This window comes from Diabrotica undecimpunctata, chromosome 6 (genome assembly GCF_040954645.1).
Source record: "Diabrotica undecimpunctata isolate CICGRU chromosome 6, icDiaUnde3, whole genome shotgun sequence".
In the NCBI taxonomy this organism is placed as follows: Eukaryota; Metazoa; Arthropoda; class Insecta; order Coleoptera; family Chrysomelidae; genus Diabrotica; species Diabrotica undecimpunctata.
In genome coordinates, this window is record NC_092808.1 from 123,710,251 (window position 1) to 123,737,951 (window position 27,701).

The 27,701-nt window shown below is 33.0% G+C and overlaps 1 protein-coding gene across 1 annotated transcript; it reads right to left on the bottom strand.

Annotated features, from left to right (window-relative positions):
- Nucleotides 1–27,114, bottom strand: LOC140443812 (kelch domain-containing protein 3-like). Its single transcript, XM_072535268.1, has 6 exons — nucleotides 26,565–27,114; nucleotides 24,581–24,867; nucleotides 14,784–14,999; nucleotides 8,800–8,995; nucleotides 8,537–8,698; nucleotides 1–234 (listed from the first exon to the last, which is right to left on the bottom strand). The coding sequence occupies exons 1-6, from the start codon at nucleotides 26,789–26,791 to the stop codon at nucleotides 165–167; spliced, it is 1,158 nt and encodes a 385-aa protein (XP_072391369.1). The 5' UTR covers nucleotides 26,792–27,114; the 3' UTR covers nucleotides 1–164.
- Nucleotides 27,115–27,701: the final 587 nt, after the last annotated feature.

Genomic DNA, 27,701 nt, shown 5'->3' on the forward strand with positions numbered 1-27,701 from the left:
TAAATAGCTAAATAATTATTTATTTCTATTATCTCTAACAATAGGCATCAGTTGTTTAAAAAAAATGTAAACCTGATATCACAAAATAAATAAATAATAAAAAAATAGTACTATAGCTGTATATCTAAAACAATATTTACAATAATCTTCTTGTCCAACACATCTTATCCTGCAGAGTTATTTGGTCTGTTCAAAAAAATTTTATTGGGAGTGTACATGTTGTAAATATCCGTTCTAAAAATAAACAAGATTAATCTCATAGAGTATAGCTACATTAGAGAAAATGTTCTTATCAATACACGTAAGCAAAGTCAATAAAATTACGTACTCAGACTAAGCAAAGGGTAAAAAGAAAAAACAAAGGTTTACTCATTAATGTAAGTCTTTTTAACCTTTGATAATGGATTCACACTTGCAAACAATTTATCACATAAAAAAGCAGTTAAGGCAGCTTTTCTCAACATGTGGGGCACGGCGCCATAATATAATATTTCATAGAAAGAAAAGCAAACTGATATTTATTCTGACATTACAAACAATTAAGTATAATACACGTTTATACTAATTTACTATTTAATTATTATAAATATGTCAAATGCCAATAATGAAACTAATAATAATCTCATCAGTACTAAATAAAAAGTAGCTTTAATAATTAGAAGTGACTCCCTTGGGCATGCCTCGCAAAGTTTTTCAAACCAAGGTTTTATATTACAAATAGCCACTTTCAGTTCTTTGTCTATATTCAGTCGAGACCTATATTTTGCATTTAAAGCAGCCACCGCAGAAAATCTGGCTTCGCAAAGATAAGATGCCGAAAATGGCAATAATATACGAAACGCTCTTGTTTTCATTAGAGAACAGGCATCAGACACTCCTCATCATCATCATCATTCTGACTTTACAACTCTGCGTGGGTCCTAGCCTCCTCAATAATTTCTCTCCAGTCGTTTCTATCCATCGCCTTTCTCCGCCAAGCACGTATTCCCATATTTCTCATGTCTTCATCGATGTTATCAAGGAATCTTGTTCTGGGTCTTCCTCTTCTTCTCTGACCAATGGGTCTATCAAGGAGCGTTTTTCTAGCTGGGTCATTTTGTTCCATCCGCATTACATGTCCTATCCACCTCAGACGTCCTATCTTAATATGTTTTACGATATCAGGTTCCTGGTATATTCTATAAAGTTCAAAGTTGTATCGTCTTCTCCACACTCCATTGCCATTCACTGCCCCATAGATTCGCCTTAGTACTTTTCTTTCGAAACATCCTAACATGTTTTCATTATTTTCGTTAGAGTTCAGGTCTCTGAACCATATGTTAGGACTGGGCGTATTATTGTTCTGTAGAGTTTTATTTTTGTATTTCTCGATATAATTGTGGATTTAAGGAAGAGATTGAGCCCAAAATAGCATCTGTTGGTCGCACAAATTCTACGGTTTATCTCTGCGGTAGTATTATTTTCAGTGTTAAGGAGCGCTCCTAGGTATACAAATTCGTTCACTGCTTCGATGACGTCCTTTTCTATAACGAGTGGTAGTAGGATTTGTGATTGCGTGCTTCTTTTCATATACTTCGTTTTGTTGGTATTTATTATTAAACCCATTTTTGTAGCTGATTCTTTTAATGCTATATACGCCTCTCGTACAGCGTTTTCCGTTCTCCCAACGGTATTGATATCATCAGCATAGGCCAGGATTTGCACTGATTTATTATGTATTGAACCAGTGGTCGTGATTTGTGACATACGTATTACTTTTGCAGAGTCAGATTGAACAGTATACAGGAGAGGGTCTACCTGGCGCAGCCCATTATTTGTTTTAAAAGGTTCAGACAGTTCCCCCTGAATTTGTACTCTACATTAAACTTTTTCAAGAGTTAGTTTTGTTAAATTTACAAACTGATTTGGTATTCCTAGCTCTTTCATTGCTTTGAACATTTCTCTTCTATTCACAGAGTCGTACGCTGCTTTATAATCTATAAATATGTGATGAGTATCAATGCCATATTCCAGTATTTTTTCCAAAATTTGTTTCAGGGTTGTAATCTGATTAATTGTCAATTTACTACCTCTGAAACCAGCCTCTTAATTTCCTACTATCCTTTCTGCATATACGGTGACATAGTACTGCGGAAAATATTTTATACGCTGCATTTAGAAGCGGAATTCCTCTGTGGTTAGAGCATTCAAAGATATCTCATTTTTTGTGTATGGTGCAAAGTATTCCAATATTCCAATCATTGGGGAGTAATTTCTGTGTCCATATTTCTTTTACAAGCGTAATGCCATAATGGTATTATGGTCACCTTCTTTATAGAGTTCAGCTGGGAGATTATCTATTCCGGGTGATTTGTTTCTAGCTAGTTTTTAACTGCATCTTTAACTTCAAGAATCGTTGGTGGTTCCTCTTCCCTCTCGTCTGTTTCTCTTACCTCATCTCTTTCGTCTTCCAGGGTTTCTTCGTATTCCTCTACATTAAGTGCCTGGTTAAAGTATTCCACTATACATCTTTCCTTGTTGTTATTAGGTCGCCATTCTGACTTCTGCATTGTCTTGTGGTTGCCTTGAATTCTTTTCTGTTGATGTTAATTCTCTTATAGAATGCTCTGAATTATTTTTCTCATATTAAGATTTTCTATATATTTATAAGGATATTACGAATATATTCATATAGAAAAAACAAACACAGCGACTACCAAAAGGGCGTTACACAGCATTTCGTTATTTCTGAATGTATAGCGATATACGAGATATCACATGGTACTCTGGATGATAATAGACACACTATAAGGTAAAATTTGCTTTATTGTTATGAAAAAGGCCTCTGGTTTAGTACAAAATAAACAACTAGCCGAATCCTAGCATATGACTCATCAAATAAAACGACATGAGACATGTAGTAGATATAATGTATAAAGCGTGCCATCAAAATATATTTATATATACAGGATATAGTAAAAAATGATCAGAAGAGTCAGAAGAGTATCAGATCATACTTTATATTTACTTGGTTTACATGAAAGAAGTTTGTTTTTAAAAATTTAACGAGTGACTGTCGATTGCCATTGATTGAGCCTTCCGGGTAGAATTACTAGTCTTATTATAAGAAAATGTGGCACAATTAGACAAAACTTAAAACACTACTTCTCGTAGGGATGGTACGCCGCGAGAATGTTCGATATCCATCTTAAATGACAGAGGGCAGATGAAAAACATTTGGCTAGCATTGTACGTGGCCGGGAGACGCTAGCTTACCTATATGAGATGTAGTAGAGCGGCATTGCCAAGTTTCAATAAATTCACCTACTCTAGATAATTTTGAATGTCTATAGTTAAGTTTTATATTATGACTATATGTCTAGAGTCTAAGGCACTAATAAAATGTACACTAGGGGAATTAATACAATCAAAATTTTCAACGTATAATACGTCGTATTTTATTATATGAAAAAGAAAGGTAGATGGGGAGAAAGCAAGGATATAATTCTTAAAATTATTAAACTTATTTAGGTGCCACGATCAAACTATAACACAGAAAAAACAAAAATAATGGTACAGACGAGAAGAAATATAATCCCACAAAACATTATGCATGAAGATGACATTGAAACGGTTGGAAAGTTTACATACCTGGGAGTAGAAATATATGCCGATGGAGCAGAGGATGGAGAAATACGAAAAAGGATAACGCAGGCAAACAAAGCTTATTTTGCCCTCTCCCATATATTTCGGTCTAAAAGTGTCCACCGAAATACAAAGATGAGAATCTATAAAACTTTAATTCGGCCAATAGCATGTTATGGCAGCGAAGCATGGGTCCTGAAAGAAACATCCAAAAACAAACTCGACACATTCGAAAGAAAAGTACTGAGGAGAATACTAGGACCTGTGAGGGAAAACGGAATCTTCAGAATTCGATATAACAACGAGCTCTATCAACTGTATAAGGAAACACCCCTGTCAGACTTCATTAGAATACAAAGATTGCAATGGGCCGGACATGTGATACGAATGGGAGAGGATAGGCTACCAAAACGAGCACTGAACGCCAGAATGCAGGGAAAGAGACCAGTTGGAAAGCCAAGAAAGCGCTGGGAAGACACAGTAAGCAGCGACGCACAAGCACTTTTAGGAGTCCGTGTATGGAGAAGAGCAGCCACAGACAGACAAGGGTGGAGGCAAAAAATAAAGGAGGCCAAGGCTCATTTTGGGCTGTAGTGCCGTAGAAGATCAAACTATAAACAAAAAAATAGGATGTTTAGCACTGGACAAAAAAATTGTCCAATGCTTTTTATAACGCTTGTTTGTCTGTAAAAAAAATAGAAGCCTTTGAGTTACGGCTGTATAGTCGCATCTTCATACTATCACTGATGGATCACGTAATAAGTCGAGATGCTGATAAGTAAAATAAAAAAAATTATTGATAAAAATAAAAACATCAAATTTGGAGTCTCCCGAAAAGAAATTAAAAATATAGTCGAATTCAAATAACTTGACAAAGCAGAAAAGATGGTAGATGCTTAAAAATTTACGCATATGGTTTAACATGTCGACAGTGGGTCTATTTTCTTCGGCAGTCAAAAAAATATTGATAAATATAAAAATTGCTATGATGACAGTAAATATTTGAAATGAATAGGAAGTGTGAAAAGAAAAAAAAATGAACAATTTCGTTTGTGAATGTTCAATTATTGTAATATTTGAAATATTCTACGTGCTCAAACATCCATATTTAGGAAACAATTCATTTGTTAATTTGATCTAATACACAATGCCATCTTGTTTGACAACAAAGAAACATGTCTCGTATGACCGCAATGAATGACCGTACGAATTTTAATCGCAATCACTTGACGATCTCTGCGAAATTCACTATATTTCCACTCATAGGAGAAAAAAGGAAAATCAGAAAGTAGCTTTTCTTTCACTGGATCAGTTTTTTCAAATCGTACAAAAATTTGGAAGCATATTGGGTGACATAAGAGCTTTGAAGTGATGTAACGCATGCCATATATTGTCATTTAATAAAAATATTTTGTTGACATATGTCAATAAAAATCAAACGAATTTTATCACAATGTACAAAATTGGAAAAATGAATTAACCCATTCAAGCGTTTTTCATAAAAGATGAGGACTACAAAATTATTTAAGGATTGTCCATACTTTTTTACACTGTTGGACATTAAGCGCTCTCCATTTTGAAATTGTGTGAGAGAATCACATAAAAATTTCGAGAAATACTAAGTGACACAAGAACTTTGACCTGATGTATCATAAGCTGTAATCATAAGTTTGTAATGTAAAACATTAAATTCTGCGTTTTTATTCATATTTCAAATGACTCATATTTGTTACCAAAACTCAAAATGGAAATTTCATGTCATAGGTTTTAAAGATTGATTTCTGGAAATGGAAATTTTACTACAACTGGTCAATATAAGAGATTAACTTTATTTATCTCACGAGAATCGCAAAAAATGGCAAAAATCGCGCCACCTTAATTTATTTAACACCTTTATAAAAACTGAGTTTAATCTCGGCAAAATATAAAAATTGCATACGAAAGCTGCACTTTTTGCCTTTAAAATGCACCTTGATTTTTGTGAATAGGACATTCGGATCAAAAGATACCGTATTTTTACCGTCGAGCTGCTACAAATTTTATTGAACATTGATTTCGCGAAAGTAACTCATATTCAAAATCGACGGTGGCTTCAAGCGTTGTTTCTAAGAGAACGGTCCATTCTACGCAAATATGCTTACAAACATTTTTGTTTAAAATTATCTCAGCTACATTTTTTATTTAAAACATTTTTCTCTAAGATGTACAGATTCTTGGTAAATCGATTTTTTTGTGTTTTTACCCCCTGCGAGGGGGGTTTTAGGGGAAAGCCCGGGGGTAAAAGTGGTAAACTTTTTGCATCTTTTTTGGGGTCCCAAAATTATCCCAGATATGCCTGACGTACAATAAATTGTACACCACAAATATCTTTTAACTTGATTATCTATAAGGATCATATCTCTTGATAACCGCCTAAATACTTTCAGTATGTAGTAATCAACCATAGAGTGTAGTTGTGAATTGCTGGCTTTGAAATATTTGGCGATAATATTGTGATAAAGTTTACAGTTTTTATAACACGGCCGAATTCGGAATACGATTTGCTAAGAAAGTAAATATTTGTTATAATGTATACAAAAAAAAATATTCTTTTTGTGTTTACTTATAGAAAACACATTTATATTTCAATTTATATTTATAAATTGGATAAATTATTATTTTATAACTAGAGTTAGGCCATTTGACTTTAGTGTACAAAATATTGTACGACAGGAAAATACCATACTATTTATTTTTAGGGGCTTTTCATTGGAGGATGCACTTAGTATGTTAGAAGATGATGAACATTTGGTAGTAAATGTAGATAGTATTACTTTGATGCCTCCATTAAATGCATGTGATGTCCTAACAGACGAAGACTCTGGTGATGAAGATATAATTTTGATGGATAATTTACCTGGGTCGCAATTACAAGCTTCTGCAGAAATAAATGTGCAAAATAATGACGGTGACGCATTAGTAACCTATTCTCAAGATAATATTTCATTACCAGAGCAGGGAGAAAAAAGAACAGTTAAAGGGTCTAAGAAAAAAAATCTAACACTGGGTAAAAGAAGACATTCAGATGGAACACCAATGTATCATTGAAAACGAACTTCCAAAACAACATGATTCTAAGAGTCCCCTTGAATGGTTTTCCCTTTTTTTTGATGAAGAACTCATACACCTGATAACGTCAGAAACTAATCGATATGCTTCATAGAAGAATCGCCAACAAGAAGTTCGAGAATATGAAGTCAAAGCTTTTCTGGGAACTCTCATATTTAGTGGGTATGTAGACATTCCTCGCAGGAGAATATTTTGCCAACGTGACAGAGATGCCAACAATCAACTTGTGACAGAAGCTCTTACGAGAGATAAATTTGAATTTATTATATCAAATTTTCATCTGACAGATAACTGTACCTTAGAACAAGGAGATAAATTTGCAAAAGTCATGCCTTTGTTTGTAAATTTGAATAAGAAGTTTATGAAGTACGGACCTTTAACGGCAACGCATTCTGTAGATGAAGCAACGGTTCCGTACTTTGGTAGGCATTCATGAAAACAATTTATACATGGTAAACCCATCAGATCCGGTTACAAATTATGGGTTGGTACATCACGTCTTGGCTATATTTACTGGTTTGAACCATACCAAGGATCATCAACTAATATTAGTAAAATTTATACCGATTATGTAATCGGAGCAAGCGTCGTATTGGAATATTCTGATGTGTTAAGTAAAAAATGGCAAAATGAAAAGTTCCACTTGGTTTTTGATAACTTTTTTACCTCTATTCCCCTTATGGAAAAACTAACACAGAAAAAAGCTTTTTAGCCACTGGCACGGTTAGAGAAAATCGTTTACCAGGAGTACACTTACAAGATTCAAAAATTATGAAAAAAGAAAAGAGAGGGACATACAACTACAGAAAAATTACTGATCAAAATATAATTGCAGTAAAATGGCATGACAATAATTTAGTAACGCTCTGTTCAAACTCACCAGGACTTCAACCAACTCATCTTGTAAAGCGATATTCACAGAAGGAGAAGAAGACGATCCAGGTATGAAACAAAATAGACAATCTTCCTCTGTAATACTAGTAATATTTATCATTTTAGGTAGAACAACCGCATCTCGTACATGAGTCTAATGTAAACATGGGCGGAGTAGATCGTAGTGATCAAAATATTAGTCTTTACCGCATTTCTATTCGCGGTAAAAAATGATATTTTTCATTGATCAATCAATGCATTGACATGGCTGTTTAGAATGCCTGGCAACTTTATCGTTTGCATGGAGGAAAAATGGACCAGTTATCTTTTAGAAGACGTATTGCAACATCATTGTTACAACAAAATAAAAAACCTACTTCCTATTCTCGAGGTCGTCCATCCGCCAATGAAAACATTGATATTCGCTATGATCGACTAGACCATTTAATAATTCCACAGGAAAAACCAACTCGATGTGGTTTGTACCACGATAGAGCAAAAATGAGGTGTTCAAAATGCAACGTAGGATTACATGTTAAATGTTTTGTTTCATACCACACTGAAACTTAATAGTAGTTTATATGCCTGGTGTACCATATTTTGTACAGTATTTTTTTTACTTATTTTTCATAAATATTTTGTTTTTACGATAAATATGTTTTTGTTAATTGATATAACACGTAAATTTGGAGAAAAATATTAAAACATATTTTTATCTAGGTTTTAGGCATATCTGGGTTAATATTCTCTCCAAAATTCAGCTTGTTCGTATGATTGTTAGAGGTAAACTCTCTGACGACTGGACTATACTACAAAGCAACATTTAAAAAGGGTATCGGTAAATCGGTTTCATAATAAATAGAAAAATCATACAATTAACTTAAGGTCAAGGAAAATTACTATGACATGCATTATTGGTACACATTATTACCTTAAATTTTGTGGAAGGTTTGTGTCTTCTATCTTGTATTTCCTAACCGCCATAATGCATAGCGTTTTTAATGTTGGTTTAAAATCCAACACATGCATATCACTATGATCTCTTAATTTATCATCTATATTCCTACTATTTGCCGAAACTGATGGATGTGGACTAAAAATAAAAAAAAAAGATTATAATAAGTTTAATAATGAATTAACAAGGCCAATCATATTTATTCAATATTAAATATATAAAACAGTAGAAAAGATTACCTTGTCCCACCAAACATATAGACTCTATCTCCGACCAACACACAGGCCTGTCTTCTTCGTCTACAGGGTTTTTTGCCGGTTACACTCAATTTCTTCCATACATTGGTCTTTGGATCGAATTCGAATATATTATTATAGTGTCGATCTCTGTCTGAGTTATATCCTCCAAAAATGTACATTTTTTCATCATAAACAACTAAAAATTAATAAAAGATTTTTTTTAGAATTTACAAAATTAGTCACAACACTTTACTGATATGGGCTTGTTTTAAACAAGAGTAGTTTCCTCATCCAGATCGACAAATTCCTCGTGCATACTGCCACCGATCTTATATAGGCCAAACAAATCGTAAAATTCAAAATAGGATTTATGAACATTCCATTTCTGTTCGCAATTCCGATTCAGTTTCAACGTCAACACCATCTTCATACACACAAAATTGACTTTAAAAACTCCAGAACCATAACCCCGTCCGCTTTTATAAACCAAGAATTATCTGAGAAGCCATAGAAATTGAAAAAATGCCAAATTGTGTCAATAAAAGAGATAACGGCATCCTGTTACCGAGGTAACTTGTTGAAATTTAATCGGAATTGCGAACAGAAATGGAATGTTCAATGAACGTCACCTATTTTGGATTCTATCATTTATTTGGCCTATATAAAATCGGGGACAGTCTGCACAAGGAATTTCATAAACTCCGTGTTGTTGTCTTTGATTGATCGGACAAGAGATGAAAATTTTTGTTGTGGGTAAATATTGTCTTTATTCCTCTTGAGTTAAGAATTTCCTCGATTTTATCGCTTTCATATGATGAGGGTCCGAGTCTTTGGGTTGATATTTATGTCTGTAGAAGCTCGTATTGATGTGATTTTTGCGGTAACCGTTTTTAATGAGGGCTTGTTTAAAACTAGAGAGATCAGCGGGTCTACGTGCATCACCGCAAAGGTGTATGGATCTGGGGACAGGGGTATTAACACTTTTGACTCCTATGTGTATCATACATAATACACAACAGGTACTCTCCCTGAGCATATGTGTATGAATTCGATACACGAGAGTAGAACGCATTCAAGCGACTGTGTATGTGGTCCGAACGCAGTTGTAATGTATTTATACGTGTATTATCATTCCTTTAGGCTGTGCTATCCAATTTTCAATGTTCTTCGGTAATCCTAGCATACTAAAATCGGCAACATTGTAGATAAAATTTTAAGACACGAAATTGTCGAGTGGCATACTAGTTACTGTTAGACCTTCATTGTAGTCGGGTTTATTTATGTACAATGTCTAAAAATAACAAGAGATACCTTTCTTGACACGAACTTGAGCATCTGAATTTATTGTGAATTTGATGATTCAGATGTCGATCCATTATACACTGATATTTCCGATAACAGTGAATACTCTTCAGATTGTGAACCACAAACAAAACGGCAGAAAGTGGAAACACTTCAGGTAAGTTTATAGTTGCGTATAAATTTAAAATGTATCTAATTTTGAAATATTTTAGGATGATAAAGTTACAAGTCAACCTAGAATTCAAGATGAACAGTTGAATTTGCAAATAAGCGAAAGTGAATCTGAAATTGACGATCTAATTAATATAGATATGGTAAATCCTCATATAGAGAATTTACAGGCAAATGTTATATGGAACAATGTTGATGGAAATTTGAATACATTCGACATTATATATGAAAATACTTCTTTTGGTACAGTTGTAGAAAGTAGTGAAAATGATACACCTTTAACATTTTATAGATTGCTCCTAACAGACGAGATACTCGATATTTTAGTGCAGTAAACAAATCGATATACCGAACAAAAAATTATTGATTCTGTAAATCGTGAAAACGATAAGACAAATTCATATCTCACTAACTGGAATGATCCTAACAGAGAAGAAATATTAAAATTTTTGGGAATTTTGATATGGATTTGGGAATTTTGATATGGATGGGTTTGAATACAAAATTACGACTACGAGATTACCGGAGCACTAATTTTATCCATCATTGCTCAATATACAAGACGACAAACATGTCGAGGTGTAGATTTGAGGCTCTTCTTGCTTGTTTCCATTTTTCAGATAATAAAGCTTGTCCGGAAGGAAGCAGATTGTTCAAAGTTGAACCATTGATGCATGAGTTCAATAGAAGTTTTCAATCTACTTTGGTACCAGGCAAATACGTTTGCATTGATGAATCGATGATTCCCCTTAAAGGACGTTTGTCATTTTTACAGCACATACCTGGCAAACGTAATAAATATGGCGTAAAAGTTTTCAAACTCTGCAGGAAAGGCAGCTACACATATCACGCAAAAAATATTGGGGAAAGCAAAAATGACCAAAGAAACAATCACTAGCATCCCTAGTGGTCATGGAATTAATGCAACCTTTTTTACACTCCAGAAGAACTTTGGTTACGGACAATTTTTACACTAGTGTCAGTTTGGCACACGAACTAAATGATAACAATATTCATCTAATTGGAACACTTGAAACACTCCTGAAATCAGGAATAAAAAGAGAACCGTCTAGTAGAATATAATTCTGTTAAATCTTACATTGACGTCTCTGATCAAAAAGCTTCCTACGGTAATCCCATCAGACGTTCTATAAAATTGTATCAGAAAGTGGGAATAGAGTTATAAACAAATACAGCTGTAGTGAATGCTTTAATTCTGTACAACAAAGCTTTGAACAAAAAAATGAATGTAACACAATTTCGCGAAGAATTAGTGACTGTCATTTGCAAAGATAATAATGTTATAAAACCTCAACCTCCATAAGGCTGGAAGAATATGACAAAAGAGGTCGATGTGTTTGTTATATGTTACAACACACTGACAAAATCCTTAGGTCGCGCACATGCATCTAAGAATTCCAAACAGTGCAACACTAGGTGTACTGGTACTGAAGGTAGAGAAAAAAAATTTATTTGTAACATTTGTTTTTTAAAACACGTAATGTATATTTACAATAATTTGTTTAGATGTTTGCTTATGTTTTTTCTTAATAAAGTTTCATAAATAATGTGTATCAATTTCAACATATGGGTAATGACAGTATGAAAAGTCGTCTAGGTGAACTGCGTGTATCAAAAATAAACACACCCTACAAAGCCCATTTTAAATAAAAAAAATATCATTATATGAATTAACACATACATATAGAGCATTTTATTAAAGAACGTGAAAAAAAAAGAAATTTGGATCTTAGGTAATCTTAATGCAAGAACTGGAAAGAGCTCCAACAGTGAAATAATAGGGAGATATGGAGAAGACATTCTGAACGACAATGGTCAAAGATTAATAGATTTTTGCGAGGCACATTCTTTGAAAATATTAAATGGTTTTTTTCCCCATAAGAATATACACAAATTTACATGGACGCAGCCTACCAGGAATTTAAAATCAATAATTGACTATTTCATTCAGCGTAAAGATTCTAAACTAAAAACGAAGGACGTGAAGGTGTTCAGAATGTGGAAGTGACCACCATATGATTATTGCAAAAGTAATGGTGACATTTAAGAGAGAACAATTAAGTCACAAAGATGATGAAGTAACAGACATAGGAACAACCATAGAAAACATAAAATATAACCTGGAAAGCTTTAAACAAGATTCGACAAAGTTCTTATATAAAATTAGAATAGCTCAGAAAATAAAAAATATAGAAACAAAGGACTTAGACCCTGAAAGTCTGTTTGAGATAATTAAAAAATATATTCATGAAGCGGCAAATGAAGCACTGGGAAAAGTTGAAAATCGGAAAAAAGGAAAACCTGAATGGTTGTCAACAGAACTAGAAGAGAAAGTTCTCAAGAAAAAACAAGCATATCACATATAGCTTCAATCCAAAGATCCTCAAGACAGAGAAATATACGCTAAATGGGATAGAGAAGTTAAAAAAGACGTGGATAAGGCGAAAAATATCAACTGGGAGGCTAAGTGTGATGAACTGGACAGATTTATGGGTGGAACAAAAGTAACACAAGCTTGGAAAACATTAAAGCAGTTTAGGAAAAATGAGAAAAATGAAGACAACATTTCTCTCATAAAGTTAAATGAATGGGAAGAATATATACGAAACTGCTGAAAGAGGATAGAGTAGAGTACAGATGTGAAAAGATAAGGGAATTAATAGACAACAGAGACGAAAGACGGGAAATCCCTATAATACCATTATCTGAATTGACGGAAACATTAAAAGAGGTTAAAAACGGAAAAGCCGCAGGGCCTGGAGACATTCCCATAGAGCTGGTTAAATATGAACCGACTGCACTTTTAGAATTAATAGTAGACCTTTTCAATAAATGTATGTGTGGAGACCAGGAAATTCCTAAATCTTGGAATAAATCTTATATAAGCTCCACATATAAGAGAGGGAATAAAAGAGATTGTTCCAATTATAGAGGTATTAGTGTGACGAGCTCTGTGGGCCGGTTGTACAGCAGAATATTAAAGAAGAGGGTTGAAAGACAGATACAAGATATTGAAGAACAAAGCGGCTTTCGTACCGGGAGATCCTGCCTTGATAATATATTTATCCTACGACAAATAATTGAAAAGCGTGTCGAAAGAAGCAGAGAGACCCATTTGGTATTTATAGACCTTGAGAAAGCATATGATAGTGTCCCGTTAAAGAAAATGTTTGAGGTCCTCGAAAGGTCCGCATTGGATTCGACGTATATCCGAGCGATATATAAATTGTACGAAAATGCAGTTAGTTGTGTAAAAATTGGAACCAGAACCTCAAATGAATTTAAAGTCACTAAAGGCCTAAAGCAAGGATGCTGTTTGTCACCGACACTCTTTAAAATATACGTCCAAGAAGCATTGAGGAATTGGAGAAATAAATGTAGATTTATGGGTATCGAAGTGGGACAAGAAACTCTGTATACATTCTTGTTTGCAGATGATCAGGTGGTGGTTGCAACCGATGAGAAAGAAAATTATTTGAGGAATATGCCAAATGGGGGCTTACTGTAAACATAAGCAAAACAGAATATTTAAAAATTGGAGGAAATACCACAGATCTGAGGCTTGAAAACGCAGTCATAAAAGGCTGCAACCAGTATAAATATCTAGGAAGCATCATATCAGCAGATGGCAGAGTTAAGATAGATGTACAAAACCGAATAACCCAAGGGAAAAAATGCATCCGAATACTGAATTCATTACTGTGGTCTAATAAAATAAAGATGCATACCAAACTTCGCGTATACAGAGCAATTGTAGAACCAATTACCACATATGGTGCCGAATGTTGGACGATGACAAAGAATGAACGAGATAAAGTAGACGTTGTGGAAATGGATTATCTTAGAAGGTAATGTCGAGTATCGAGAATGGAAAGAATCAGGAATGAGGAAATACGAAACCGTACAGGAATTAGAGATACTCTTTCAGATAGAATACAAGGAAGGCAATTACAATGGTATGGTCACGTGATGAGAATGGAGGAGGAGCGGTGGCCAAAGAATTCCGCCAATGTATGTTCCGCCAGAAAGAAGGAAAAGGGGAAGACCACCAAATTCCTGGAGAAGAGAAATTACAAAAACAATGCAATCTAGAGGCTTAGAAGAGGGAGATTGGAGAGATAGGAAAAGATGGAGGCTGAAATGCGGGAAGCGGCAATCGCCGTAGGACCCCCGTTATATGATGATGATGTGATGACAAAAAAAGTGGCCAGGTTGTGACAACTTATGCGGATAAATAGGTCCAGGAGTTGAAGTGTTAATGACTAAATTAATTTGTGAAGGTGGATGATGGGAGTTGACATGCAAGTAACGATTGGTTTGGGTCAGTTTTCGATAAACAGAGTGATGAAAAGCTCGGCGCAGTGATAATCGACGCGGTTTAACCCGGAAACCTGTTGAATTTAATATTACTTCTTGTAATAAGTATTATTCTTAGCTTTAGGTTTAATTGTACTATTAATATATATAGTACTTGATAAAAATATACTTACATGCAGAATGGCTTCTTCTCCCAACTGGGACAGTTCCCGTGACTTCACAATGGTGCCATGTAAAAGTATTAAGATCTAAATACCACAATTCATTACAATACATCATTTGTCTACCCCCAACAAAGTGATCAACTAAGGTACCTCTTCCTCCAAACAAATACATTCTATCATTGATTACGACACTTGTATGAAAATCCCGTGCGCTTGGTTCCGGTCCTAAAACATATTTTCCTTTTTAATTTTAAAAATTAGAAACTTGACCTATCACGATTTATTACCATGTTTAATTTATGTACGCGGCGTACTGCGAATTAGAAATGCTACTTGTTTATTGCTTGTTAACGCAATAAAAAATTAAGTTTATTCCATTTTGTTCAATAGTAAATTGTCCAAATAGGTTCAAACTTTCTATTTATGTGCAGCTGTTAGAGAAATAATATTTATTATTATTATTATACATAAGCAAGGGCAGAGAGACAAGTCCCTATTATGCCCAAAAACAAAGAAATTTCATTAGTAACCTACTAGTAAATTACAAAATTACAAAAAAAAAAACGGGAGTGGCAGTCCAGTGGGACTGCCGGTAGAAGTTACACTTCTATACACGCATTCGCCGTTACAAATTTATTTGGGAGTCAATCTGCACAATCATTACATATCTAATTTTATAGGTAAGACATAGCAGAAAGAGAAGCAGAATTAATAACAACTTACTAACAATGAAGGATTGAATCAATATTTTGATGAAAATATATATTTTTATTTTCATATATGTATGAAATGAGTTGAATGCAAAATTTTTTTACACATACTCTGCAGTAAAATTCATTGTTTATTTTGTTAATATAACATACAGTGATTATACAATACAAATTAAACAGCAATATTCATAAGTATTTAAAAATGACAATAATATACATAAAAAAATACACTACAATACAGTGCAACATAATTTTCATATATAATAATACAATACAAATTAAAATGCAATATCCATAAGTATTTAAAAATGACAATAATGTAATAACATTAATAAAAAAGTCCTCCACGACTGGGAATCGAACCCCGGTCTCCCGCGTGACGGGCGGGGATACTGACTACTACACTACCGAGGACATAACACAAATGTATTTCAAAATTGACAGTTCTGGATCATACAGTGATTTATTGAGATTATTATTTTGAAATAAAAAAGAATAATATAATTATGAACATTTAATAAATAATACAAAACATATCACATAAATAATAATATTAATAAATATTTTATTATATGTATAATATATGTATATATATCTTTATATAATATGTATAATATTAAATTATATAATATATTATATAGTATATAATTATATAGTATATTATACAAAAGGAACATTTTTATATTCGAGAGAGGAAGAGAGAAAAAATATATCTTCTGTCTCTCTTTTACTCATTATCTTACATATGTAATGGTTTCACAGATTCACTCCCATACAAATTTCCAACGTGGAGCGCGCGTATAGAAGTATAACTTCAAAAACAAAATTACAAATTTGTGGTTTAAAAGAAAAAGAATATTTTAACTATAATATAAAACGATCAAGTCTGTTTTTGAACGAGTTGGTAGAGGGAGCAGAGACAACGTTATTATTAATGTTATTCCAGCACTCAAAAACTCTATTTAGTACAGTTCTGTCTTGATCTTGTAAAAAAGTTGTCTTTTTTTAGTTTAAACTGATGACCTCTGAGGCGTTCATCTTGATTAATGGTAAACATTTCATCGAGAATTCCAGAATTGAATTTTATTATTTTAAATATTGTAATTAAGTCTCCACGTTGTCGGCGAAGTTCAAAAGGAGTTAGGTTAGCCATACTAATCGTTCTGCATAAGAAGGTCTTCTCGGTCCCAAAGGAATTCGAGTGGATTTTCTTTGAACGTTTTCAACAAAGTCTTGTCTCAAACCAAATCAGGATACCACGTTGGTCCAGCGTATTCAAGTATGGGTCTTACGTAAAGAGTGTAAAGTTTAGAGAATGATTGCTTTGAACCACTCGAAAAAACCTCCGAATAAGATGCAGTCTGGAGTTCGCACGTTTACAACTAGAGGTAATATGGTCGGACCAAGTTAGGCTGCTGTTTACAATAACACCAAGGTCGTTATATGAGAATACAGAATCTAATGGCTGCCCGTTAACAACGGCACAGGTGGGTATTTTTACCAATTCGAAGCACTACACATTTTTCCGCATTTAAGGGTAGTAACCACTGGGAACACCAAGTTAAAATAGAGTCCAAGTCCATTTGGAGGGTTAGCTGGTTTGTGATTGGATTGGCATATATTTTTGTGTCATCAGCGTATAACGATATTTTACTTGAGACATAATAAGGATCGCTGGTATAAACCGTAAAAAGCAGATGTCCAAGGACAGAGCCCTGAGGCACTCCACTTTCCACTAACCTGCCCTGTGAGAAAGATTCGCCAACTCTAACTTTGTAATGTCGATCTGTCAGGAAATCATCTATCCAACGAAGTAAATGAAGCAGTAGAAGTCTGCGCTTAGTTACACGGTCAAGGGATTTAGATAAATCTAGAAAAAAAAAAAAAAAAAAAAAAAAAAAAAAAAAAAAAAAAAAAAAAAAAAAAAAAATTGGAATATCTCGGACATATTACACGTGGAGAAAAATACACCTTGCTCTAACTGATCATGCAGGGAAAGATCCAAGGAAAGAGAAGCATAGGGAGGCGTAGAATGTCATGGCTGCGCAACCTGAGAGAGTGGTACGGATGTACATCAAATGAACTTTTCAGAGCAGCCGTCTCAAAAGTTCGAATAGCTATGATGATTGCCGACCTCCGCCGCGGAGATGGCACTTGAAGAAGAAGAGAAAAACAACGTCGTCCGGCTGCGAACTGTTAAGGGATGATGTTCAGTCGTTAACACAATGTAGAAGATTGGTTAGAGTAGAGCGACCAGAGACAAATCTATGTTATTGTATTAGAATAACATGTTCCTGGAGAAGGAATTTGATCATCTTCTCGGAAATAATGGCTTCCAAACTTTGCCAACAACTGGCAGCAAGCTAATCAGACGATAATTGTTGGGGTCGGGTTTGTTGCCTTTTTTAAAAATAGGGGTGACGGATGCTAATTTCCAACTAGGAGGTGAGGAGGTGAGAATTTGTCTTGTCCGCAAATGCTCCGTCCACAAGTGGGCCGATACCCGAAAAATGGAGGACGAATAATTCATATTTTAAAGCAGCTATAGAAGAATAACATTATTAAATAACTATACACATAATGCCAAGTCAAGTAAAGAAGGGGAGAGATAAAGAATGGTTTGAGGCCGAATGCAAGAAAAGTCTTAACAAACGAAACGAGGCAAGACTAAAATATATGGACAAATCAAGAGACGAAATCATATGACTTACAATAAGTTTTATAGTTTATACAGTGAACGGCTAAATTATGGAATATTATCATTATTTTGAGAACCGTCGAGTTTTGAGGGAAATTCCGAAACAGCTCGATTTTTGTTATAAAATGCCCATGTACATAGAGTAGGGATGACGTCACCGGTGTGGGTGTAGTGACATAACCGTTTATTTTTTTTAATAGAAATTGGTATAATTCGACACCTCATTTGAAGGAGAATTTAATTCTCTATTTAACGACATTACATTTTTAACTAAAATATTTTTTTAAGGGTACAAAAACAATTTTTTTTTAATTTAAATTCAATCAAATTACAACTAATGATTTAATTCATAATGTACTTTAAAGTAACCAAATTATGCATAACAATTATTTTAAATTAAATGTTCGAAATGCCATCCATCGGTTACTGCCATGACTTTCTGAAGTAAATACTTAAAAAAGCAAAAATAAGTAAAAATAATAATGGCCACAAACAGTTATCTCATAAACACTGAAACTTTTTCTCAAATGTTAATTCAAGCAAGTGATAATGGCATAGTTACTCTAATATTTATTGACGTAAATGTTTTGATTTTGTGAATTGTCATCAGTTGTCAATTGTAATTTTTACTTTTGAATACTAAATTATGGCTCGCCTAAATGAAACACAACGCATAGAAATATTAATTCTTAGCGGATGCGGAGATAAAAAAAAGAACACAGAACGAGGTATGCAATTTATTCAACGCAAAATATCCAGACAGACCCATCAGCCAATTAACAATAAGTAAAATAGTCCCAAAATTTAGAGAAACTGGGCACGTTAAACATTTTCCAAACGCTGGGCGTCCTAAAATTGAAGACAATGTGAAACTTGATATTTTATTTTAAAAAAAGAAAAATACCATCCCTACAAAATTCAACTACATCACGAATTAAACGACGACGATCCCGATCGCCTGCTTCAATTTTCTGAAATTATGCAGGATTTATGTATTCGCAATCCACATTTCATCAATCAAATCCTTTTTTCCGATGAAGCCACATTTTTTATACATGGTACCGTGAATCGTCAAAATTCAAGAAAGGGATCAAGAAAACCCACATTGGATGACTGAGTCACACACGCAATATCCTCAGAAAGTAAGTGTATGGACAGGGATCATTAATGACAGAATCATTGGCCCTTTATTCTTTGAAGAAAATCTAACAGGAGAAAGTTATTTGAGACTTGTTTGAGAAATCAACTTATACCTGTCCTTGCTAAAATCTATCCAAATGCCAATAATCCAAATTTACCTAGTGAAAATATCTGGTTTCAACAAGATGGAGCCCCTTCGCATTACGCACGTGAAGTACGTCAATTTTTAAATCATTGCTTTCACATGAGGTGGATCGGAAGACGAGGTTTTATAGAGTGACCAGCAAGGTCGCCAGATCTAACACCTCTAGACTTTTTCCTGTGGGGTTACATAAAATCAAAAGTTTATGTCAATAGACTCCAAAACTTACAGGACTTGAAAGATAGAATTAGGCATGAAATGAGTCTAATTACCCCAGAAGTCATCCGCAATATACTTGATGAATGTGTCCGTAGATTCGCATATTGTCAAGAAACCGATGGATGGCATTTCGAACATTTAATTTAAAATAATTATTATGCATAATTTGGTTACTTTAAAGTACATTACTAATTAAATCATTAGTTGTAATTTAGTTGAATTTAAATTAAAAAAAAAATTGTTTTTGTACCCTTAAAAAATATTTTAAAATCTTTTTAATTCTCGTTTAAATGAGCTGTGCATTATACCGATTTCTATTTAAAAAAATTAACGATTACGTCACTACACCTACACCGGTGACATCATCCCTACTCCATGTTCGTTATAACATGGGTATTTTATAACAAAAATCGACCTGTTTCGGGATTTCCCTCAAAACTCGACGGTTCTCGAAATAATGATAATATTCCATAATTTAGCCGTTCACTGTATAAACTATAAAACTTATTGTAAGTCATATGAGAAGGAAAATTATATTTTTAAAGGTTTGAATTTACGATAAAAAAAACAAACTAAAATTAGTAAATATGTATTTACTCCTAAATAAATTACCTCATGAAGGAACGCGAACGTTTCAAAACACATGTTGACTGCAGAAAAACAATATAATTTGGCAAAGATTTTAATAGTGGCATTGAAAACCTAGACATTTTTACTAGTAAATTGTTTTAAAATTTATAGTATTATGTTTTATGTAATAAATAAAACAAGCTTTAAAATACACAATATCTTACACGATTTACGATATCCTGTGTTTCTCAATAAAATGTTGGATTGCTTCCAAAATTGTTTGATGACATTGAAAAACAAATGTCAACAATAAATGTTATAAAACGTTATTTTTAAATATAAACTATTTTTAAAAATATTCTCTGTTGGTCTATGCAAAAAAATGCAAATTTGTATTGTATATCTTTAATGGTAATAAAATTAATTTCGAGGGCAACAAAAATAAAACAACTTTGCAAGAAACTATGTTAGATGAGTGAACTAGAACACTTCATCTTCTATCACAAATGGATAATAAAGGAAATTACATTTAAATGAATTTAGAAGAATTGAAGCTCACAAGAAATATAAAAAAGAGCAGTGGCGACCGGTCAGGGTCAGCAGGGCCACACACTTATAGATATTATGTATTTTTTTATATATTAAATTTAATCATTATTTCGATAATTAATTGTGACAGGTAATAAGTTGATGTCATTTGTTTCTGTGAAATATAAAAATATCTGTGAAATAATAAAGACTAAATTTTATTCATGGTTTTTAAAAGAATTCGACCAATCTGAGCGTTAAGTGATCCTTGCGTATGACTCTTTTCAAATTAATGATCCGAAATATCTGAGACCTCCATCCGCCTGTGTGAATTCTTAAAAAGACACGTTTCGGGGTTTCGGCGTGCCGATCCCAAGCTTGACGATTTACATGTAAAAATCAACGGAATATTAGTCGATGAGCAACCAAACATAAATTTCTCTCCATGTGCATTTAATTGCCAAGAACGGCAAATTTAAATTTGCCGATGATACATTTGGATTGTCCGCAAGGTGTAGCTTGCGAGTGCGGGATGAAATGTTATTTCGGGATGGATAAGTCCTTAGAACTTAAGAAGTGAAGTGATAGTGAGTGCACGGACTGGCTTTTCTGGTATTTCTGTGATTTATTTTTATTTTCTAAAGTAATACTGTGATAAGTTACCGCTGCCGTAAATAGTTAAAGGTTAAAGGGCTTTTTGATATATTTGAAGTTTTTTTTAATTAAAGTGTAAACAAATTCAGGTAAATTAAACTAAAAAATGCAGTAATTCACTTTTTAGGTAATCTTTCTCGAAGAAAATGTTTTTTTCGATTGGCCAATCCTTGATTTGCCTTTTGTTCCACAATTTTTTCAGGAAATCAAATCTGCGGGAGTAGTATGACACGTTATCCAAAACGACAAAGATTTATTTGTCTTTCGGTAAGTTTGGAATTAACGTCTTCTCAAATTATTCTTCATATAGATCCCCGTCCATTTCGTCGTGGTAATCAACGATTCCCTTCTTGGTCAAGAAAGTTAATTCGGTCCATGCCACAAAACCAGTTTCGCTTCCAGCATGACGGAGAACAAACTGAGGACCTGTTGGGGTTGGAGCTTTCAGTCCTTTTATGAAGGCATCTCGTGGATTCTTGATCGTTGTGTCCATTCCTTTTTGACTGAAGCACCGACGTTAGTCCAAGACTCCTCGGTATGAACAAGGTTTACATTATCCTTCTTCCTCAATGTTCTTATTTGTCTGAGATATTTGTGTCTCCAGGATATGATATATTTTTTTCCATCATTATCGAATCTCGACCTTTTTTACCATATTCAAAACCCATGTCATTTAGAAGCCTACGAAAGGTGGTTTTTGAAAAAGCTAGTAGGTCCTCATCATCCTTCATTTATAAATACAGATAAGCTATATGGATAATGAGTTTTTGATACATTTTACTTTTTTATAGTATCTTTCTTCATGTTATTGTTTAGTTCGGCCATGTAACTCTCTTATTAATATATCGATGATTGAATCATGCTTTAGTTGAAATAATGATAGATTTTCTTTTTTATACAACCGTAGGCAATTGTTGTGTGCGCGTATATTCCAGTGCTACAATTCTTCAATCCGGTCCTGATGCAATACATTGCCTGCGTTATGCCAACTGCATTCTAACTGTGGCTTTCACAATATAGCTCATTTTTGAGTTACACAATACTTTTAATTAGGATACGATTAGGTGAAACTTTAACAATAGGAGCTCTCAATATTCCTTTTTTTGTATTATAGTATTAAGTATGAACCAAAAGCTTTTGGAGGACCCTTAAGCTAGCAGGGACAAATGAGCGGAATCCAATTTAACCTACGTAATATTTTTTCACCCATTTTTCACTAATTTATTACCACCCTAATAATTTTTCTCCACCAAACCAACCGATTTAGCGATTTTGCTGGTTTATGTATAAAAATAGAATTACAAAAAAAATATTTATGATATACTAGTGCTCTGCTCTGGTTTTTATGAAATATGGTTTTGATAGGTTTTTACAAATTTATTACCACCCTATTAATTTTTCACTTCTTAACTACTCCTTGTGGGAAGTCAATATTAAGCTAGCTAATTCAAATAAAAATTTTGAATCACCACATGATTTTGCTCGATTTTTACTAATTTTTCACCCCTTAACTAACCCATGGTAGCTTAGGTTAAAATAAAAAAGTAATTTTTAAACACCACTGTGTGCTAGAAAGATTTTCCAATTCATTTACCACCTTCACAATTGTTTACCCCTCTAAGAGAAGCCAATAATTTTGCTAGGTTGAATTTTTAATGGTCAAAACAAAATTATAAAAGCTATTTTTAATATTTTTTTTGTATTGTACTTTTACTTCAACCTTTTACTGTTTTTTGCTATCTTCATATTTTTCACCTAACACACTGGGCATAATTTCCGCACGTAACGCTCTAATTTTGGGGGCGTAAAGTCGTACTTTTTCGTCTCATATAAAAAAAAGGCACGTTTTCACATTTCAATTTTTTAAAACAGTTAAAATTTTCATATTTTCAATATTTAAACACTTAAAAAATAAATATTAGTTAGAACAGAGTAACATTTCAGAATGTTTTTAATTAGGGTAGTTAAGAAAACAATGACTAGGCTGGTAAAAATATAGTAAAAATCAAGCAAAGCACTTTTGTATTTCCAAAGAGTTCGCATTTAGCTAGCGTGAGTACGTAGGTTGTTGAATGTTTCCCCTTAACTGTGGCTTAGGGAGTCAAAAATTATGAGATATTTCTGAATTCTGCTAACTTGAACCTTAAGCCAGTAGAATCGCTCCCATTAAGGGTGGTTTGGTGGTGAAAAATTATTAGGGTGGTAATAAATTAGTGAAAAATGGGTGAAAAAATATTACGTGGGTTAAATTGGATTCCGCTAATTTGTCCCCGCTAGCTTAAGGGTCTTAGCTTTTCGGTACAATCAAAAAAATTGAGGTCTCCCGTTACCCTTTCGAAATTGTAAATAATGACTAATTCGTTTTTTTAAGAATCACCTGTTCTTTTAACTAATCGTGTGACTTTAATTGATTTAGATAAGTTCATTGATGATATATGTTATTTTTAGATGAATAGCAGTCTTTTTAGGATTATCGTTTTTCTTTTATTCTTATTTTATTAAAGTTAAATAATATGATTTTATAGACGATATAACTCTTTCAAAGTATTTTATTGAAGATATAATATTTTCATAGTTTTGTATTGATGTGTTTTCTGAAGTGATCTTGAGATCTTTAAGTGAAATGTCGACCTAATATTTATTTGATTTAATCTCGAGTCGTTTATAAGTCTCAGGTTAAGACTTATTGGCACCCTAACTTTTGCAGTTTAGCTCTAGTTAGTATTTCTTGTTTTTCAATTGTCAAATTATTATCTTTTCATTTTCTACCTTTTATTTACCTATCAATTAACATTTATCTGTCACTTTTCAATTAACTACATTCTTACCCACCCCTCAATGAAGCTCCCGAATTGAGCAATGTGATCTTAGCTAAGCTTTTGTGATTGATCAGTTTTTTACTATCTACTCCTACATTACAATATAGATTTTATCTTAATATAGACTAAAGCTGAGAGGTATTGATTAATGTTTCTGTATTATTGCTGGTGGCAAAAAACAGAAGTATTTTCTTAATATTTAATTAGTCACTTCAGTATGCTCAAAGTTATAAGAATTCATGAAATTAAAAACATTATATTTATTTTGAAGAAAAAATATTAGATGTTGCAATATTAGTTAAACAGTATTGCATTTATGTACTTACCACCTACAGGGACATATGTCCAATGCATAGTATCTAAATTCAAGTGATATATAATTTGAGCAAAAGAGTCTGAATGTTCTTCATATCCACCATAAATAATCATATAATTCTTCCATAAACAAGCTGTATGCCCATCTCGAGCTGGGGGGAAATGTCCAGTTGTTTTAGGAGCTGTCCAACAGTGCCAAACAGTATCAAAACAGAATAGAGTTGAACATGAGGCTCTATCATTTCTACCACCCCATATATAGACTTTTTCCCCATATACTATTGCAGTATGACCATATCTAAAAAAGAAATAGATCTATATAACTTTAATGATGCAAACATCAAATTCTTATATAATTGAAACCTCTAAAGCTCAGGTATATGGATGAAAGAATTAGTTATGAATCGAAGTACATAAAAACAAAAATGGTCACAAATAAAAATATATATAACACTGATTGATAAATATTCCTGTGTCGGATGTAATGGGAACAAAAGGCAGTTGGTCCCAGCTTCATAAATATTCGTTAACACTTAAACCTGAAGTACAATTCCTGTAAACTATATACTAGATTCCAATCCCGCAGCCTCAGTTCGATCTCGGTATTTGCGGAACTATGAATTGTCAATCCCACGGGATCTCAGTATTTGCGAGATCCTGCATATTAAAAATAATCATATTTATACAAGGCAAATAAATCAATGAATTAATCAACTAACTAATTAAGCATTATTATTAGTATCAGATCAATCAAATTACACCGTTTATTCTTCACAAAAAACAGTAAAAAATACTGAAAAAACAAAAATCTATCTTCTTCAAAAAATACACCAACAAAATTTTAAAAATCAACCAAAAAAACATTTTCAACTGAAAATTGATATAATTTACTTTACTTATTTAGTTGCTGTATTACTTAGCTATAGACTACTATTATCTAGGTAAAACTTTCAATTGAAAATGTTTGCTAAACAACATTATCTAAACTGTCGTCTGCCAAACTACTATGTATTTTAGAGGCAATATAGCCAGCAGTAATTTAGGTATTAAATCTTATCCACTATAAAATGTAGAACTAGAATTCTTAGAGACATGCCTTTGTTTTCTATAAAACACTTATCACACAAACTATGTGTAACTGTTTCTCTCCCATTAACAGAATTCAGACACTGGGAAATGACTTTAATCAATCTTATGATCTGGTGGATATAAAATCTGTAAGGTTAGGGCATCTGTAAGGTTAGGGTTATTTGACTGAGTATGTTAAATTATTTAATATTTAGTTTTTAGTATTGTTATGGTTAGGATATTCTTTTTTTTTATTTTTGTAAAAATGAGACATCCTGTGAATCAAAAAAATAAATAAAAATGTTAAAAAAACTTAATTTCAAAAATGAACATTTAAACCATTGCTTTATTGATTCAGTTTTATTTAATAAACTGCATGTGAATAATTTTTGACTTTTAAGTTACAATTCACTAATCAGTTTTGGACTGAGTTCAGAGAACAGAATATGTCTATTGTCTATACAACATAAGTACTAAGTACCTAAAGTAAATTTCTCAATCAGTGAGAACAAAAAAAAGTATACTAAAAACCATGACAAAAAACAATCTAAAACCTATTTATTGTATGATTATTTGGAATTTGAACCCACAGATGTAAAAAATAAATAATATTTATCACTTCATAAAATTAAGACTAGAAAAAATAAAATTTTAGTATAAATATGAAGAAGTTTCTTACCAATTGAGATAATAAATTAACATAGTAACAGTAATCCAGACATGGTATGAAAAATTTAAACTATTGTGGAGCAATCTAGAAGGCCATCAAATGAAAGCCATGAAAGGAAGACAGTAAGGATGGAATAATTTGAAAAATGTAATGGTAGCATAAAGGTGAAGAAAATTTAAGTTACTTCTTAAGACAAAATTTAGATAAGTCTACAAAAAATTTACATAACAGAATATAAAATTTTAAATCAGACTAACCTCTTGTAGGGAAGAATATCATCATTTTCAAAATATGGCAAGTCACTCACAGGATGTTGTGTCCATCGAAGGGTAGTAGTATTTAACACATGTACATCCATGGATGTGTACTCCCGGGAGTTCTCTCCAGTGCAGTATCCCCCAAAAGAATAAATTTTATGACCTACAGCAACAGCTGCATGATTAACTCTCTTGGGGCCACCTTCTAAACAGGTTATCCAAGGCATTCTTACCGTCCAATGAATATTAGAGTATATTAGTTTCACAAATTGCTGTGCATTTGACACAGTTTAGTAGCAAATAGGATGTCCCTTTAATAAACACAAATTACTTGAAATCTGTTTTTATATTTATCATTGTATTAAAAACTTTCTAATTTTAGGGTAATTAAAATCAACGAAAAACTAATGTACATTGCCAACACGCTAATTCCCGACTAAAACTACACTATGTAGACTAATATCTATAGTTACTAGTTTTAAATAAAAAACAGAAAAACAACACCAACTTCAATCTTTTCCATTTGCTACGCAATTAAACGATCACAAACGATCAAAAATCGACAAAGTTTGACACAGAGAACTGACATGTACAGAAAATTTCAGATTTCAGAGGTGTATACTAGTCCGAGGTCCGAGGTCCTGCGTAGAATGGGGAAAGAATGTGAAATTCTCATGACCGTCAAAACTAAAAAGTTGGAATATCTAGGACATGTAATGAGAAATCAAGAACGTTACGGCCTTCTCCAGCTGATTCTCCAAGAGAAAGTAAATGGTAAGAGAGGACCGGGAAGAAGACGCATTTAGTGGCTTCAAAATTTACGAAAGTGGTATAACACGACTACCACTGAACTGTTCCGAGCTGCAATAAATAAAGTAAAGATAGCCGTGATGATCGCCAACATCCGGAACGGATAGGCACTTTAAGAAGAAGATACTTCTCCGAGACCGAGGAATCTTTTAGCATGATACTATGATTAAGAAGATAAGATATTGCGCATAAGTCGTGACGTAATTGGAGACTTGCACGTTCGTAATGTCAATTTTTTGTATGTGTCAAGAAATAATTTTTAATAAATAGTTTGAAGATATCCTTTTGTGTACGATTACTGTAATTATTAAACCTTTATTTAATATT

What these genes read in the sequence shown, in the direction of transcription:
- LOC140443812 (XM_072535268.1), bottom strand. Translation starts at nt 26,791, where the DNA reads ATGCCTTGGATAACCTGTTTAGAAGGTGGCCCCAAGAGAGTTAATCAT. An exon ending in GATATTCTTCCCTACAAGAG is followed by an intron (nt 24,868 to 26,564) that starts GTTAGTCTGATT and finishes TTTCTTTTTTAG; the next exon opens with ATATGGTCATACTGCAATAG. An exon ending in AACCTTCCACAAAATTTAAG is followed by an intron (nt 235 to 8,536) that starts GTAATAATGTGT and finishes GTTTATTTTTAG; the next exon opens with AACGGATATTTACAACATGT.